Genomic DNA, 17,401 nt, shown 5'->3' on the forward strand with positions numbered 1-17,401 from the left:
CCCCCCCCTTCCCTTCTCTGTTGCTCGCTCTCTCCACGTCCACACACGCCACAGGTAGTCCTGCTATAGGGGAAAGGGAGTCAGACTGCGAGGCTTTAGGTTGCAGCATCTCTCTTTCCCTTTTCAGCTTTTTGCTTTTTGTTGTTGTTTCGGCTCCGACTCTGCTGCGATCGTTTCTGTGCGTAAAAGTTGCTGACTGCCCTGAAAGTGTCCATGCGGATACGACAAAGTTTTTGTGCCACGTTTTACAACGCGGAGTAGCATCAGTCGATTTTGTTTTGGAGTTTTTTTTTGTCCTCCCTAATCAGGACGGATTTGTGTAGAGTGAAAGCTTCCTGAAATCTCCGAGATAATCTCCAGATATCACAATGATACTCCGGGTCCTCGCCCTGGCCTGCGGTCTCTGCTGCTTCGGTCTTACCTCTGTCATCGCAGACGTACTAAAAGCCGAGGTAAGTGAATTGGAGGTGCATTTACTTTATGCAGTGCACATTTATAGAGGCTACACGTTCATTTCTGCATGTGCAATACGAGCTGCAGCGTGTCTGCATTTTCAGGTGTGTTTTCCTCCCACAGTACTCGTGAAACTCTGTCTGTGTTTGCTGACTTTTTTGAAGAGTTGAGGTTTCCATGTACTTAAAGCACGTATTACTAATAACTGTATAGTAATCTATTACTGTGACACTCCAATGACCTTTACTCCCTATAACTTTATAATTTTTAGTTGTTTTTTTTTTTCACTAAAAGCCGCCAGTTCATGTTTATTTTCTCCTCTTCAAACAGCCTGACATTTTTTTCCAAGAACTTCCCAACCTTTATTTTTCCATCCAGGGGGAAAGAAGCCATGAGTCAAAAGTTTTCAGCAGTAAGTGGCAGAGACCCAGCCGTGCAGTGGCTGTGTACAGTGTGGAAATCTCAGCTGAGCTGCTTTGTTCTGAGAAAAAAAAAGTGGGGGGGGGGGGGGGGGGGTACTGTGGTGGTACTAAGGGGGAGGGGGTTAATGGTTTTCATTTGCCTGCACAGGCAGCACAGATGGGAAGCTGGTGAGGCCGGACATGATGCACAGAGGTGTCAGCAGCCTGGAAATACTAAGGAAGAGTGCAGCTTTCTTCTGAAGAACTTATTCTGCCATCGGATCTCCAAAATAATTGAGTTCAAGCACCGTGGGTGGTTGTAGTCTCAGTCCATTTATGCACAACATACCTACTAAAAGTTCCAGTTTACCATAACATCATCGGTCAAAAGTACATTTATGTGACCATTTATGGTGCAATGTCCCGTGACATTCAGGCACGCTGCAGTCTACCATCCACTTCCTATAACGGACAGGATGCACCATTTAAAGATTTTAATGTGAAATTTGAGTCATCCCAATTGTGCAAAAGAAGTAATTTCAATTTACGAGAGTGTTTTGCAGCTCTGTGCGGAGACGAGAAGCACGAAGGAGGACCTTAGTCACTGACCACAAGTTGCTGGCGTGTGAGTCAAGCCAGACAAGGTGGATAACTCAAAGTCAGACAGTTTATAGGACGCCGCAGGCTGCTGTCCCGTGGCGAACACGGTGATGAATGTCTGTAAACAAAGTGAGAAAACACGGCTGTGTACTTCAGCGTCGCCTCTCACAGCTAGAAAACACCAACGTAGCGATGTATCAATAACCCTCAGTGCAAAAAGAAACACGATCGGGTGAATTGCGGCTGTCACGTCTGGCGATGGAGGCTGTGCACACAGTTTTACTGTCAGACACAACAGTCAGCCCTGATGGAGAAGAAGGATAAGTTTTAATTATAGGTTGAGGATTACATCACCTAAGATCTGTATATGAAACCTGTGATCAAACAGGAGACTCATCTGTGTGGAGAAAGTAGAATAAACTGCTGCTGGAAAGATATGAGATGCAAAAGACAAAATAACAAGTGTGGAAAAACCAGAGCAGCAAAGACAAAATAACAAGTGAGTGACATCAGTGTTTACTTGAAGTGGCTGAAGATCCTTTTTTTGGGGAGGGTGGGCGGAGTAACTCATACTGAGTTTACGGGAATTTTGTGGTTTATCAGTGTTGCTCAACTTGTTAACGTCGCTCTGACAAACTAATCCCAATTTATCCAAGCTGAGTGAAAAGAGAAGCCCGGCTAACAGAGAAGTAAGACTTCCCCCTATGCTCTGAAAATTAAATCACTTCTTCTGAAGTACCCAGTTTTCCTTCCACCATCTGTTTTCATTCTCCCCCTTTTTTCTGCCTTCTCTATGGATTCTTGACTTAAATAAAATGCTTAGTTAGACGCCGTGAGCAGAGGAAGTGGGCAGCAATGAAAACAACAGACTCTTAAACAGGATTCTTGACTTTAAAAAAAAAAATCTGGAGATTTCCTGTTGCCATCTGGAGACGCATGTCTTATGATCCTAGCAATTTAAGCTATTTTTAACTTAAAATAGATGCAGTTTGAAACTGCACTCTTACTGGTTTTGGTCTCAGGTGTACAGCTGATTGAAGGCCAGATGTGCAGTACTATTTGACATATTAACGATTTTTAAACAGCCATTTTACGAATGCTTTGGAACAAAACCTTTATTTTTACATTAAATTAAACACCTACACGTTACACCTGCAGGAGCTGCAGCTTCGGCCATGAAGCTCCTGGTGCACAGTCTAGGTGCTGATGTTAATGCCAGAGGAGCTTTGGAGCTCTGCAGTTACTGAGTAAGCAGAGTGCCTGTGACTTTTACGCACTGTGAGTTGTTGTGGTTCCTAAATGCTTCCACTTTGCAATAATTCATTGATAATCAGCCTCTGTTGAATATCTTGGAGAGAAGAAGTTTCAAAAGCTGACTTGTTGCAAAGGTGGCGTCCCGTTACAACGCCACACTCGGACTCAGAACGATTCATTCTTCCACAGATTATTGCAAAAGCAGACTGTGTGGCTAGATGTTTGATTTAATACACCTGAATGTAAAGATTCAGAGGTGTCTCCCAATACTTTTGTCCACACAGTGCAAATATTAACTACAGTTGTAACAAAAATCCAATAAACAGTCTAATATGTTCCCTCTGAAAATAAGAAAGAGAACTTTAGTAGAACTGTGCTGTGGTGCAGAGTGTAGAGACAGTTCAGTAAATATTTCTATAAAGCTGTCGGGCATCAGTATAATAGTGTTTCACCATAACCAAAACCTCCGGTGAGTGCATTTTATGACCTGTTTGACCAGGAAGACACATGAAAGCAGACAAAACTTTGCACGGCGCTGGTGTGAGTGCTAACTGGGTCAGAGACGCCAAGAATTGAAGCAATGAGAGGTTCAGCCGCTCATGAGCAGAATTCTCAGTTTTTTCCGTTGGCACACGGCGAGAGGAACAACTGACTCAGTCCCTCAACTTTAAATTCAACCATACTCCTAACCTCTCACTCTCTGTGTCTGTGCCCACTCTCTGTCCTTAATGCTTTTACCTTTCCCTCTTTAATGTAAGTAACTCTGCACTTTAAATCATCTTCTGCTGCCCTCATTGCTCTGGTCAGTCTGTTTTCTTCGCTCATTCCTGCTGAGATTTTAAAGACAGGAAAAATGTGTCTTCATCAAAAAAAGTCAAAGAGGCAGCGTTTAGTGTTTTAGCAGCAGTGCAGTGGACAGAAGAGCGTGATTTAGCATCGTTTATAATATAAATATGTCCGTGAAACTCACACCATTGTCCTTCTTGTTATTGTTGTCTATTTTTTATTGCACAAATAGAAAAAAAAATCCCATATGATGCTTCTTCCTCTGAAGAGGAAGTGTCTTCATCGCTTTGTTTTTGACTTCAAGAACTATAAATTCTCCTGGAATTTTTTTCTTAACTCTAGTTCATGACATCTTGAGGAAGTTGTGGTTGGCTTTACGTATGTGTGCGCACCTCCAGTCTCATGAGAGTGCACCCACATGGCCTGTGATGGGCAACTCTACGTTCAGACATAATAGAGATCTTGTGTTGATAAGTGGAAAAGTTCCTGTTGTCAGTAATGGTATTTAAATTGAAGAATATAGGCCTAAAAGTAGAATGAGTAAGAGAATCTGTGATCACAGAAGCAAAACTTACCGCACCTTTGAGTTTCAGTGTGCCGCTGTGTCTGCGTGGCAGCATTTTGGCTCCATGTGGGGAAGACTTTACAAAGAAATGACAAAAAAAAATCTGATTTTTGGCTTCAAAAAAGCGGGAAAATATAAAGATTTCTGACCAACAAAAAAAGCAGCAGTGGTGACCAGGCGATAGCCACAGTGCCAGTATTTGCAGTTTGAGCTCTGAAAGATAAGAGCATCCTGTCTCAGCACAGATGTTTCCAATGGAAAGGGAATGGGATGAGTTGCTGTGACAGCTCAGGCATTGCAAAGGATATCACATAGGTCCATCTCTGTGTGCTGCATCCCAGAAAAATAACCTTGCATGCTTTTGGGTACAAAACTGTGAGACTTTTCTAAAGATTGTGAAAAGAAGCCCGATGAATAGTCTCCTTTGAGAAGATGACGCCAAGATAACTCCGTCCTCACAATCAGGGGTTTTTTCTGCTTTAAAATGGGCGTCTGGAAGCCCGATTGATCTGCAGAAAGTCCAGGCAATGAGTCTGTAATACCTTGGTTCACAGAAGTCTGGACATTTTTCTGGTACTTCTGGCCTTTCGATGAACAAAAGTGTATTTTATGACGTGAGGAAATGAAGCCTGATTTTAACAATGATCAAAGCAAAAACTTCTTTAGTTGGTGCCAAAACTGTTTATACGGAAATGTGCATATAAAGAGCAGGGAGTTTAAGGTGCTGGGATACGGGGCTGCATGAGTGCAAAAGGTGACTGCCAGGCTCCACAAGCTTGGCAGAAAAAGAATATTCCAGCAGGATAACGATCAAAAACACACTCCCAACAGCACTCGAGAGTTTTTGAAGAAGAAAAAGCAGCTATGAGCTTTAAAAGTATGTTTCCTCAATTTCAGGGACTTGCTTCGAGCTTAATACGTTGCCATCTAATTTACAGTGAAGGGTAAAACTGCTGCTGAGCATTTTAATTCTATCTTTAATCTGCAGATTGTTGGAATTACAGGATATCATTGAGAGAACATCTGCCAAAGCCAATGATCCAGATTCAAACTTAAACGTTGCAGTTTGTTCTTTCTGCGTTTTTCTTCAACTCTTCTGTGACCAGACGCCACCAATGCCCCAGCAAACATTTCAGTGCTGAATAACCAAGTCATAATCTAGTAATGGTTGAAAAATAGTTCACCTGGACACTTGGAATATAGAAAATAGGAAAAGTTTTCTTTTAAAAAATTAAGAATAATGAGTCAAACTGATACCTTCACTTTTTTGGGCCTAGACTTACTGAGCTAATTGTACCATTAAATCATTTCAGATAAACAAACTCCTAAGCGCCTTAAACGTGTTCTTGATTTTATTTACTTGCCTGTGTACTAACCCCATTATTTCTAGTTGTTTAAAGACGACGACAAATGCATTTAATTCCTACTTTGCCATCATTTGATCTGCATTTTTCTCTTTTTAAGAAACAGTCTGACCCGTTGATCTGTTGTACTGAGAAACAACATCAACATCCATCTGTCTACGGTTCAGTATTTGGCTTCTTATCACAACCATATTTGTTGGGATACTTTGTCCTCTCTCTTTAATGGAGAAAAAAAATAGTGAAAAATGTCACGTCAGTTCTGCCAGACCCCAAAGTGAAATGTTTTCCTCATCAGTCTAAGCCCAGCAGATATGTAAATGACACAGAAGAAGAGCAAAAACACCATGGGAGCTGGAAGAACTGCATTTTAGGCAACTGAATCAATCTATGATTAATTATCGATAAAGCGACAGAGTGGAGCTACATCGTGCAGCTTTGCCAACTTTTCCACTACGTTGCATCAGTTGTGTTTCTGTGCATTATATGTTCAGACCACACGTCACTACATGGGCTCAAAGGTGTGTTTACCAACCACCAGCAGCAGTACTTTGACCACACATGGCTGTGTAGCCAGGTAATTGGCTACCCACAGGTCAACAATACCAGCCATGTACAAATCTTAATAAATAGAAGCTTTGATGGTGGCTGTAAGGGAGTTCCACAGAGGCGAGGTACATGCTGGGATACCTGGCGCTCCGACCGGAGGTGGTGGCGGTGTGTGGAGTAGTTTGGGACTAGAGGAGAGAAGTGGAGGTCCTCACAGTGTGGGAGAGACTTTCATGCAGTGGAGCAGAGAGTGTTTTTATAGAAGCAGACGCTTCACCGCACTGGAGCCACAGGGCACACTAGTCGTATTTAGTGGAGAGGCAGAGAAAGTAAATTTGGTTGGTTAGTGTTAGAGAGTCAGAGGATAAAATACATTTACTAGATGTTTAAATAATCCGACTGAATATGCAAAGATAGGGAGAAGGGGGATAAGTAGTCGCTCTGCGGGTTAACATAAGTGAACCTTGTTCTCTGGCCTCTCTGCCCACCACATGACTAACAGTAGCTGTGTGTGCACAGGCTGTGGATGGCCCAGTTGTTGCCCAGTTGCTCCTTTTCCATCCATGGTTTGCCCTTCACTTGCTGGAGGCAGGCTTGAAGAGAAAACCAGGACATATGGTGGAACAAGAAAGATATCTGAGGTTTAGATGACGCTAACGAAAGAATTTGGGGTAATTCCACTGGCTTAATTTGTGGTGGGGATAAAAATTTGTTTTAACTCTGTGTGTGCACATACATAATTGGAAACACACACTTGAAGATGCATTTAGCTTCAACAAGGGAGTCAGGAGATGATGAGTTAGCTACAACTCCAGTATCTGATAGTCAAATGTAAAGCTACAGCCTTTTTAAAATGTCACGAAACTGACTTAAGAACCTTTTATCAACACCAGCTGTGATGTTTGCTGTCATCACAGTATTAACAGAACATAGTGATAAAACAACATCCGCCAAGTATAGTGACAACTTTAAACTGCTTATCCAGATTTTTTTTAGCTAGCTATTTCAACCGTTTATCCTTGTTAGCAATTTTGTTTTCTATTGTCATATTTTTAGCTTGCAATTGCAATTTATTTTTAGTTAAAATTCATTTTTTATTCATAAGGTCAAGTATGTTTATTAGCATTTTTATTTATTTAACCATACAGTTTTAAATGCGCCAGGGTACTTGAGAGCAGTTTTAGCACTTTCTGTATTGGCTAACAATTTAGCTATTTGTTTAGCTAGCTGTTTCAACCATTTGTTAGACATTTTGACCTTTATATGTTGACTCAAATTATGCATATTAGGCTGTCTATTTATAGCCAAACATGGTTAAAACCTTGACCTCATTTCCCTGATCAAAATAGTTTGTGGTCCATGATGGCATAGACTAAAATGTGGACGGACGGATGTTGACGCTGTTTCCGTGTCATGCAGAGATTTTAGAAAGCAAGAAGCACAGATTACTGCCATAAAAGGATTAATACATCTATCTTTTGTGGCACAAACCTACTCATAAAAACAAACACACCCACTGTCTACTATATCGTATGTGTTATACATGGCTGTGAACCTTTAGCTCACCTGGTTGAGCAGGCAACCTATGTACCATGTTAATTTATTAACATTCATTTACATCTAAATTCAAGGCAGCGTTCAAGAAGTACCTTAAACCAGTGTAAAGGTTGCTCAGCTCAGCTTTTTATTTAGTTTAGCTTCTATCTACAAATGGGTAAACAACTACTTACTGTCAGCTACTACCTATTAGCTCTTTGATTTTTTTATCTCCTCGCAAGTAGGAGTGCCATCGAAGGTGTCATCTGACTTTTCTCCCCTTTCCCCCATTGTCAAACTTCTCCATTACAGTGGCCCAGTTTTTGACCACCAGCAGTGGAAAGAAAAGACCGACCTTTAGTGTGTAAAGATAAACAGTGGTGGTTTCGGTTGGCAAGAGCACAGATAGGCAGACAGTGAGGAGGACAATAGACACAGACAGTGGCAAAGGGATCTTAAAGTTAAAGCTTTGAGGAGCCCAAATGTTCCTGAAGGTGTTTTTTTTCCAGCCTCGTGACAGCTGTATTTGGCAGCGATCGTCTAGACAGAGTTATGGGTCATTGTGACAAAGATGACATCAGTGTTTTATTTGGCTTTCAATTCCTCTCTCATGCCTCCTTATGACCCCACAACAAAGTTTCCCGTTACAAGTCCAGCAGAAATCAAGGGGACATTTGAGGGTTTGATGTTAGCTTTAAAGAAACCATAAACTGGGTAATGTCACAGTCACATGAAGAAAAGACAATAAATTTAGCATGCTGAGTTACCTCAGCGTGTGTTGGCTGCTGAAGAGGGAGGTTAAGCAAGACAGCATGGCACACAAAAACCCACTCATACACCCACACACACCCATTATCTGCCATATAATGTGTGATGTACAGCTGAACTAAGAGAAGCAGGTCCAAACAAGCTCTGAAAATTGACTTGAAGTAGACAAACACCCACAGGCTCATACGGGAGGCCAGTCCCTTCTTTTCTGTTGACTAAGATGTTTTTTGATGTTTTCAGGTGGTTTTACTGTTGTTTTTGGCCCGTCTGATTAACTCAGAGAGAAAGTAAAACAGATTTCAACAGCAATTATATGCCCAATAGAAAATAAAAGTCTCCTATAGCAACAATATTATTTTAGCAAATAAATAAAATTTTTTTACAAGCTTGAAGTTTTCCTTTTTGTGAGCATGCCTATTCGAGCACACTCCTCACTTACTCTACACTCACGCATCAGTAGATTTCTAAGGTTTACGCGTAGTGGGAGTGTGACTTTTCTTCATAGATGAAAATACTGCAGTAATAAAGGATGTTTTGGTGTTTCTAAAGCAGCGTGCCCACAAACTTTCTTACATTATAGAAATATGTTAATCCATCTTATTGTCTGTTTTACAATTTGTGTTTTCTTTATGTTTCAGTTACTTATTTCATCAAAAAATTTGAAAAACATGCATTTGTGTGACTCAAAAATCACAAAGTAAATTACCAATCAAGGTCTCTGTCACTTAGGCCAAAAAACTAGCAGTCGCCAACCCCCACAGCAACACGTGGTCACGAGGGAAACGTGTTTTGCCGCTGGGTGTGACTGCCACATTTGCTGAGTTGTCTGCAAACACTTCCCAACTACTTGCCAACCAGTACCAGTATTTTACCACTGAAAAGATACAACTTTTATTGTCTTTGTTTCCAGTTTACACTTTTTACAGTTGTCTGCCAATTAATATCTTCCATGCAAACTATGGGCAACTTCCATAACTGACATGTCTCATTTGTACCTAAACGTTACGTGTTTCTTGATGACAAAATTACACCACTTTGAATGAAAATGCTCATGTTAATAGTACTGAATTTCTAAAACTAAATACATACAAGACAGTTCTTCTTTTCAGTAAAGCATCAGTGTTTAGCTTAGTCCAGCTAGTCAGAAAATGATTTGTGCATTAAAGGTCTTATTCAACATTTATTTCTCTCTGTCTCTCCATCAGGCTTGGCTGCAGCAGTATGGCTACCTGCCTCCAGGTGATGTGAGAGCCCAGGCCATCCGCTCACCAGACACCATCAGTAAAGCGATATCCGCCATGCAGAGTTTTTACGGACTGACCGTCACTGGCTCCATAGACACCAACACAATAGAGTGAGTCCTGGTTTACATTAAAGATAACAGCTTGGCCTCAGATTATTACAGGTGAATAGCGGACTGTCACATTCTTTATACACTTTTGGATAGAAGCGGCTGTGTGAGAAGCTAAAACTGCCATTATTAAAGACTTAATAACCACAAGTTCTTCAGAGGAGTCCACATACTTTCTGGATTAAAACTGAAAGTGTTACCTTTGTGTTTCCAGGGCGATGAAACGGCCGCGATGTGGCGTTCCTGACAAGTTTGGACCAGTGCTGAAGAGCAACCTGAGGAGAAAGAGATATGCTGTGCAGGGTCTGAAGTGGGACAAGTCTGAGGTGACCTTCAGGTCAGAATTCACCACACTATTCAGTGATTTGGTTTTACTTTACAACTTGCATATAGAATCTGATTTATTCTGGAAATATGAAGTGTACTGGGTTCTAGCTCAAGAAAACACAGTGACTAATGCTAATCACAAATTGTTATTATTGATGTAAGCTGATTCATTTCTCTTTGCTTCTCCAGCATAGAGAACTATACCCCTAAAGTGGGCCAACGCGCCACGTTCGACGCCATTCGAAAGGCCTTCAAGGTGTGGGAGAGCGCCATCCCGCTCACCTTCAGAGAGATCCCCTTCAGTCAGATCAGAGGCTCACCTGATAAGTACGCAGACATCATGCTCTCCTTTGCAGAGGGATTCCACGGCGACAGCACACCGTTTGACGGCGAGGGCGGTTTCCTAGCTCACGCTTACTTCCCCGGTCCAGCCATTGGTGGGGACACGCACTTTGACCTTGCTGAACCTTGGACCACTGGGACAGTCGATCAGGGAGGTAAGAGAAAGAAGAGAAGTGGGTGAAAGGTTGAGAAGAAGAGGACAAGACAAACTTTGTGTATTGCAGATTGTTTGAAATCATGAAAACGATAGTTTCAGGACTTTGAACAGAGCTTTCGGCAACATTCTGATCCTCTCTTTGAAGGTAACGATATTTTCCTGGTCGCTGTCCACGAGCTTGGTCACGCTCTGGGTCTAGAGCACTCCAACGACCCCGCTGCCATCATGGCCCCCTTCTATCAATGGTTTGACACCGAAAACTTCCAGCTCCCTGATGATGACCGCAGAGGAATCCAGGCAATTTATGGTGCGTTGGTTTAGTAGAAGAAGCAGGCATTTATTTAATAATAATAATAATAATAATAATGGATACTTTATTGATCCCCATGGGGAAATTACTTGTTTTTCTCTGCATTTGACCCATTCACTCAGTGAAGCAGTGGGCAGCCCACTAAGCAGGCGCCCGGGAAGCAGTGTGTAGGGACGGTACCTTGCTCAGGGGTACCTCAGGGTAGCCGTTAAGTGGATTCGAACCGCCGACCTTCCGATCATGGGGCGACCACTTTACCTACTGAGCTATCCCTGCCCTTTATTTATTAATGAACCAACTTTTTTGGTGACACTAATACTTTATGAGACTCCCCTCTTTGAGGCTACTGGGTCACTTTTTTACAAAGAAACCCCATTGGTCCCATGGCCTATAAGTAAAAAGTAAACAGTTATCTTGACATCACTCTGTTTTGTAAACTGGAGTTTTTAAAATCTGCTTTTAGAGGCAAAAGGTACCATATTTATATGTAAAGTTAGAGTTCTTCTTAATTAGCTAATGCTAGCAAGCTTAATCCATAAACTACCCTTTATGGACAAATAATTGGGCCGCCTACACGTTGCACCTACGGGAGCTGCTGAACCATGGAAAAATCATGCCATGAAGCTCCCAGTGCACAGTTGGTGTGCTGATGTTAATGCCAGAGGAGCCCTGAACTCTGCACTTATGGAGTCTGCAGGGTGTTTTTCACTGAGCCCGTTCTGTGACTTCATGTGGTCTTCCACTTTATGGATTCATTGCTGTGATTCATGAAACTTCCACTTTGCAATAAAACCACTTACAGCTGATGGTGGAATATCTAGGAGTGAAGAAACTTCACAAACTAACTTGTTGTAAAAGTAGCATCCTGCTACAGCACCATTCTCAAATTCATTGAGCTCTTTAGAAAAACCCATTCATTTATAAAAATTTGTAAAGTAGACTATATGGCTGTTTGTATACACCTGTGCCGATGGGACTGGCAACACCTGAACTCAAAGATTACGAGACTGCGTGGCTCTCCCCCTGAATTATCTACACAATACGACGCTAACAAGTAAAACCTAACAATTAAAACAATGTCCTTGAAAAAATATGTCTAAATAACAAAACCTTCTTTCACTGTGTCAGCATTGTTCTTTTTTTAGTTAAATTTAAGACGAATATTGAGTAAGTGCAATAAATCATCATTTTAAATACTGCAATATGTAGCAAAGCAAAAAGAAGTTCTAAGCATAATTAAAAATAGATTTAATTTTTTTTTGCGGTCCTGCAAATTAAGCATGTTTCACTTCTCTCTCTGATCATAGGATCAAAGTCTGGGGCTCCTCCTCCTCCTCCTCGTCCCACTAAACCCTCCAATCCCGACAAGCCAGACCACGGCCCTGACGTCTGTGATGGACACTTTGACACCATCGCTGTCCTCAGAGGGGAAAAGTTTGTATTTAAGGTACAAAAGACGGTTTCTTTGAGTTGGGAGAGTGCTGTGTTTTCAATAACATAACCCAGCAGATAAAAATGCACAACTCTGAAAAATCAACGTTTTAATCGATGCTAGAAATATTGGGAATCTTGACTACAGCTTGTAGAGGAATCGGAATTAGAATATTTTATTTATCCCTAAGGTTACAAAATGTAATAATAGTAACTATGTAAACTAAATGAAATAATACACTACATCACAAAGTTACACAATATAAGAAATAGCTCTTATATATACAAATAGCTCAATTATAATATCCAGAATATTACGGAGATTAAATATATTTGATTGAAAGTTTACTTTAAACTGTAAATCTTTGTTATTTTCTCTGTAGAAGATGTTCCAAAAGGGCATAACTACATTTCTTATGTCATTCAGTGGTACATTTGGGTAATCTCAGAAGTTTTAATTATTAATGATTTGGTTGTTTAATGGGTCGATCGGTTCCCGTGTATCTTTTCAGGACAAGTGGTTTTGGCGTCTGCGCAACCACAAGGTGCTGCCTGGCTACCCGATGCTCATAAGCCACTTCTGGAAAGGCCTACCATCAAACATCAATGCCGCTTACGAGAGAGATGATGGAAAATTTGTCTTCTTCAAGGGTAGGTTCCATATGGGATCAGTGAAGAATCAGATTTATGATGACTGCATCGCTGCAGCTGTTGCATGTGTTCTACACTCTAATCTGACCGAAATGGTCTGTTTTCAATCTTTGTTCTTTTTAACTTCCAGGTAGCAGATACTGGGTTTTCAGTGAGTCCACCATGGACAAGGACTCTCCAAAGAGCCTGAGGGAACTGGGAGCCGGTGTGCCCGAAGATAAGATCGACGCCGCTCTCTTCTACACGCCAACAGGACAGACGTACTTCTTCAAAGACTCTCAGTGAGTTTTCCTTTTTATTCCCCATTTGTTTTATTTTGTTTCCTAAATGAGAAGAAACCTTTCTCACAATATATGCAACCTTATCTGTTAAGGTATTTGTAACTTTTTATATCATACCAAACCTCTTTTCAAATCTGCATGTAATGTTAGGTGTTAGATTGATTTTAAAAATCGTTTTATACTTTTAATTCTTGTTATATCCTCATGAAATGGGTTTTACTGTGAAGCCCCATAAAACAGTATTTGTACACTTAAAAAAATGATTTGCTTTCATAAACATGAATCACTTTAAGTAAAATCCAACAGAAATATGTCAAATCAAAGTTTTATTTATTAAAATAATCAATCATTAAGGAAAATATACCTTAATGTATAGCTATCAAGGAAGTGTAATTTAACCAGCTTCAGTAAAATTTAACGTTTTACCTTGTGCTTTTGTAACACACTTACATGTATTCCAGTTAAAGGATCTATGTTGAACATGTAACATGTTTCAAACATGTAAGTTAAAGGATTGTGGGCATAAACACTTTGCGAGCTCATCTGTGAACTTGTTAAAAATAAGCACTGCTACTCTCATGCTGTCTAACATACACACAGTTGCAGATGGGCATGAGAATTGATTTTTACCCCAGCAGTAACAGTAGGTTTTGTTTTTTAATAACAACATAGAGGAAATATGTGAGGGCTGACTTGCATCAAAGCTCCGAGACATCTTAAAAGATCAAATTCCAGACCTAACATTGGTTTTATGATAAAATACAAACAGTTTGCTAATTAAAGGGGGGGAAAAGTCACCATGAAGCGTCTCAGTAATGTGTTGGGCCGCTGACGTCTGTGTGAACAGCAAAGCGTTGACCTCTGAGTCCCTGAACTCTGCTGCAGGGATGGAGCACAGTCCTCTCTAAAGATACTCCCTGTGTTTGATGGTGAGCACTGTTTTTATATGCCAGTCCAAAATCTTCCACACATGTTTAACTGGGTCGAGATGCTTAAAAGGCGTTAACATATGATTCACAGCACTGTCATATTTTCGCTCAAACCAGTGAGTGATCATTCATGCCTCGTGGACGGGGCTTTTGAAATCCTGGAAGAACCACACATGTTTCGTCATTGCCTCGAGGGCTCAAGTTTTTCCTTTAATTGGCCACCAATCTGCACGTCTTGAGGCCATATTTTTTTAAAAAATCCCACTTGTAAAGAGATGGAGCAACCCTTTAAAGCCCGATGTAGGACTACTGCCTATAATATGATTTCGAGTTTGAGTCCTCTGCTCTGCCTCTGTTGCTCGAGGTGCCCACCCGAGGCCGTTTATTTCTTGTCTTTAATGTTTCCGTCATTTGCAGATATTACCGTTTCAACGAGAAGACTCGCAGAGTGGACAAAGATTACCCGAAGCCCATCAGCAAGTGGACCGGTGCACCAGATAACGTCAAAGCAACCATCATGAGTGAAGATGGATGTAAGGGTTTTTTAATTTGCTGCTTTCTTTTTGAGATCTCAGATGCACTGGTTAGATTTCTGAAACAACAATAGTCTCAGAATTAGTTTAAGAATGAAAATTATTAGATTGCAGCTCCATTGTTGACACTTAAAGAATTTCTGTGACCATTTCGGACCCTGTTTCCACAGCTTACACCTATTTCTACAAAGCCAACAAGTACTGGAAGTTTAACAACCAGTACTTGAAGGTGGAGTCCGGCTACCCCAAGTCCGTGCTCAAAGACTGGATGGGCTGCGAGAACGAGGACCCCAAGAAGAGTCGCAAAGAGTCGGATTCGGAGAGCTGGGCCAATCCCCTGGCCGTGGTGATCCCCGTCCTCCTTCTGGTGCTGGTTGTGATCACCCTGGGAGCGCTTTTGTTCTTCAGGAAGTACGGCACGCCCCGACGCCTCCTCTACTGCAAGAGATCCCTGCTGGACAAGGTGTAGACAGAGCAGCAGGTAGCTGACAGACTGCCGCAGAGGGACAGAAAGAGACGGAGCGAGGGCCGAGCGAGGATGGAAATCGAGAGGAAGAAGAAGAAGAGAGAAACTGGAGAAAAACCTGAAGAAATGAGAGACAGGAGGGGGACATTTTTTAAAGTTTTTTTGGGTGGTTTGTAAGTGCCATAAAAAGGGGAAAACAAAACAATAAAGGCCCTTGAAACTGAAATCAGGAAAATGTATATTTGTATGTTAACTATTTACGTGTACTGTTGTGTGTTGAGAGATTAAGAAAATACCCGCAGTCTCACACAGAGGAGGGAGATATACAAAGACTCATCCTCATCAGCAGCTTAACCTCCCACCTCTCCCCTCTGTCCCCCATCTCATCCCATCCTTACCCTTAACTGGACGACTCCACCTGAACTGCTGTCTGACTCACTTATAATTCTGAAAACTGTGTTTCTGTTTGACTTTTACCACGAAATTTGTCTCTGGTAACAGTGTTGGGACTTTGAGGGGGGAGATTTAAAGTTTCAACATGACATTTTCCTCTTAAATCAGTGTTTCGTTTTTTCTTTTCTTTTTTAACCAATAACAAGGCTACAAGGGAACTATGACCTCAGTACATAATAGTGATTTAAAGCATCCACAGCACTGAGAATAAATCCAAGATTTCAATATTTTCTAACACAAATGACACAAAGTACTAATTCTGTTTTGCAACGTTTACAATAACTGAGCTTTTTTAAATCTAAAATTGGTGTTTATGGGGGTGAATGTTCCTATTTGTTAATGAAAGGTACTTGATGCAGTCGATACTCCCTGTAACTGTATGTAGTGGCTCTCTATGTAAAAGCACATTTCTTGTGCACAGTGTTAGCTTTGATTGATGCAGGCTTAAACATGCACACACGTGGGTTTGTAATTCAGGCTTCACACCGAGTCTAAAAACCGAAACATGAACACGAAGGATTTTGTCTTACACTCAAACTTGCAAACCAAACTCAGTGCAAGCAGTCAGATGGTAAAGATTATGTTTTTAAATGTGATGCTTTATCTCTTTTTTTTTTTTTTGAAGTACAGTAATGTTAAATACGAGCAGAGCTACAACATGGTGCAATTTTTAATTATGATTGTTTTCATGGAAATTCTTGTTATTATAAGTATGATTATTGTTATTATTGTTCTCTTGGAAAAGTTTGAATACTTTTGGTTTTCTTTGTTTTTGCGCATTGTCATTTGGAGTCCTGCTGGACAGAGGCATAACGTGACAATGATGGAAATGAATCCCAGTTTACATCCAGTGTGAGAAGAATTAGTTCAGATCAGGGGGGTGAATGTGAGATATGGGATATTTTTTTATTGTAATACCCAAAATAACCCAGATGTTGGCACAAGCAACTCTATTTATTAATGCGAATGGTGCTTGATTTTTTTTTTTTTTACACCAGTCAAATCTAAAGATAAATTGATTTAATTCATAACAATGATAATGGTAATTATATTTATAATGATGATTTTATCAATAAAATTGAACAAATACTTTTTTTCCTGCCTGTTCACGTTTATATTTCATCGGATCGAGTGGAATTAAACTCTTTTCTACATTTCCCCATTCTGCACGCCACACTTATACACAGTCTTAATAGTGATATCGGAAAAACGAAAGTTTACAGTAAATGCCAAGTGTGTAGCTACTAGCCATTCGAGTAAAAGGTAAATGTAACCCAGAGGACACTTTTGTAGGTAAAGTAGGGTCAAAAACTGAAGCACTGAGTGGATCTGAAGACAACTGAGCTGTGAAGTTAGTCAGAGATGTGATTTAGTAGCAGAAACGGTCAAAATATAAATAAAGGAAGTTAATGACAAAAAATGATCTGTTGCATTAAAGAGATGAAATTGTTATCAAACAGTACGGTTAAACTAATAAGCTCAGCAGATGCTAGTTTACAGTTTAAGTATCTGGTGAAAATTATGAATGAAAAGATGTAAATGATCAGCGTCAGAGGTTGAAATTTCAGGCCTACAGTGCAGTTAAACAAGAGACATTGTTGGCTTGTCACACCAGATGAATGAGATCTGCTTCATTTAGTGGTAGCTGAATGTGATCACTGATGGTAAGTCCACATCTGAGCATCACCAGGTGGGCTTGGTGAAGTCAGGTGTGTCAAACATATGACCACAGTGCTAGAAAATGCTTCACCCACAGTATAATCAAGCCCACGGGAAGGCTTTGGAAAACGTGAAAATACTGAATATTTAACTGACAAAGAGACACATGACCTGCCATAATATACCAAACTAAATAAACTCTTAAATGACAGAAAATGGAACCTTGTGTTTTTTATTG

At 40.6% G+C, this 17,401-nt stretch overlaps 1 protein-coding gene across 1 annotated transcript; it reads left to right on the forward strand.

Moving 5' to 3' along the window:
- The first annotated feature begins 5 nt into the window (after window positions 1-5).
- Window positions 6-16,598, forward strand: mmp14a (matrix metallopeptidase 14a (membrane-inserted)). Its single transcript, XM_082528802.1, has 10 exons — window positions 6-452; window positions 9,479-9,627; window positions 9,839-9,961; window positions 10,141-10,448; window positions 10,596-10,757; window positions 12,068-12,207; window positions 12,704-12,842; window positions 12,973-13,123; window positions 14,470-14,585; window positions 14,756-16,598. The coding sequence occupies exons 1-10, from the start codon at window positions 369-371 to the stop codon at window positions 15,052-15,054; spliced, it is 1,671 nt and encodes a 556-aa protein (XP_082384928.1). The 5' UTR covers window positions 6-368; the 3' UTR covers window positions 15,055-16,598.
- The last annotated feature ends 803 nt before the right edge of the window (window positions 16,599-17,401 follow it).

This window comes from Aulonocara stuartgranti, assembly GCF_965226115.1.
Source record: "Aulonocara stuartgranti genome assembly, chromosome: 3".
In the NCBI taxonomy this organism is placed as follows: Eukaryota; Metazoa; Chordata; class Actinopteri; order Cichliformes; family Cichlidae; genus Aulonocara; species Aulonocara stuartgranti.

Bases quoted from the DNA above. Each gene is read 5' to 3' on its own strand.
- mmp14a (XM_082528802.1), top strand. From the start codon at position 369: ATGATACTCCGGGTCCTCGCCCTGGCCTGCGGTCTCTGCTGCTTCGGT. The intron at 453-9,478 runs GTAAGTGAATTG...TCTCTCCATCAG, and splicing joins CAGACGTACTAAAAGCCGAG to GCTTGGCTGCAGCAGTATGG. The intron at 10,449-10,595 runs GTAAGAGAAAGA...CTCTCTTTGAAG, and splicing joins TGGGACAGTCGATCAGGGAG to GTAACGATATTTTCCTGGTC.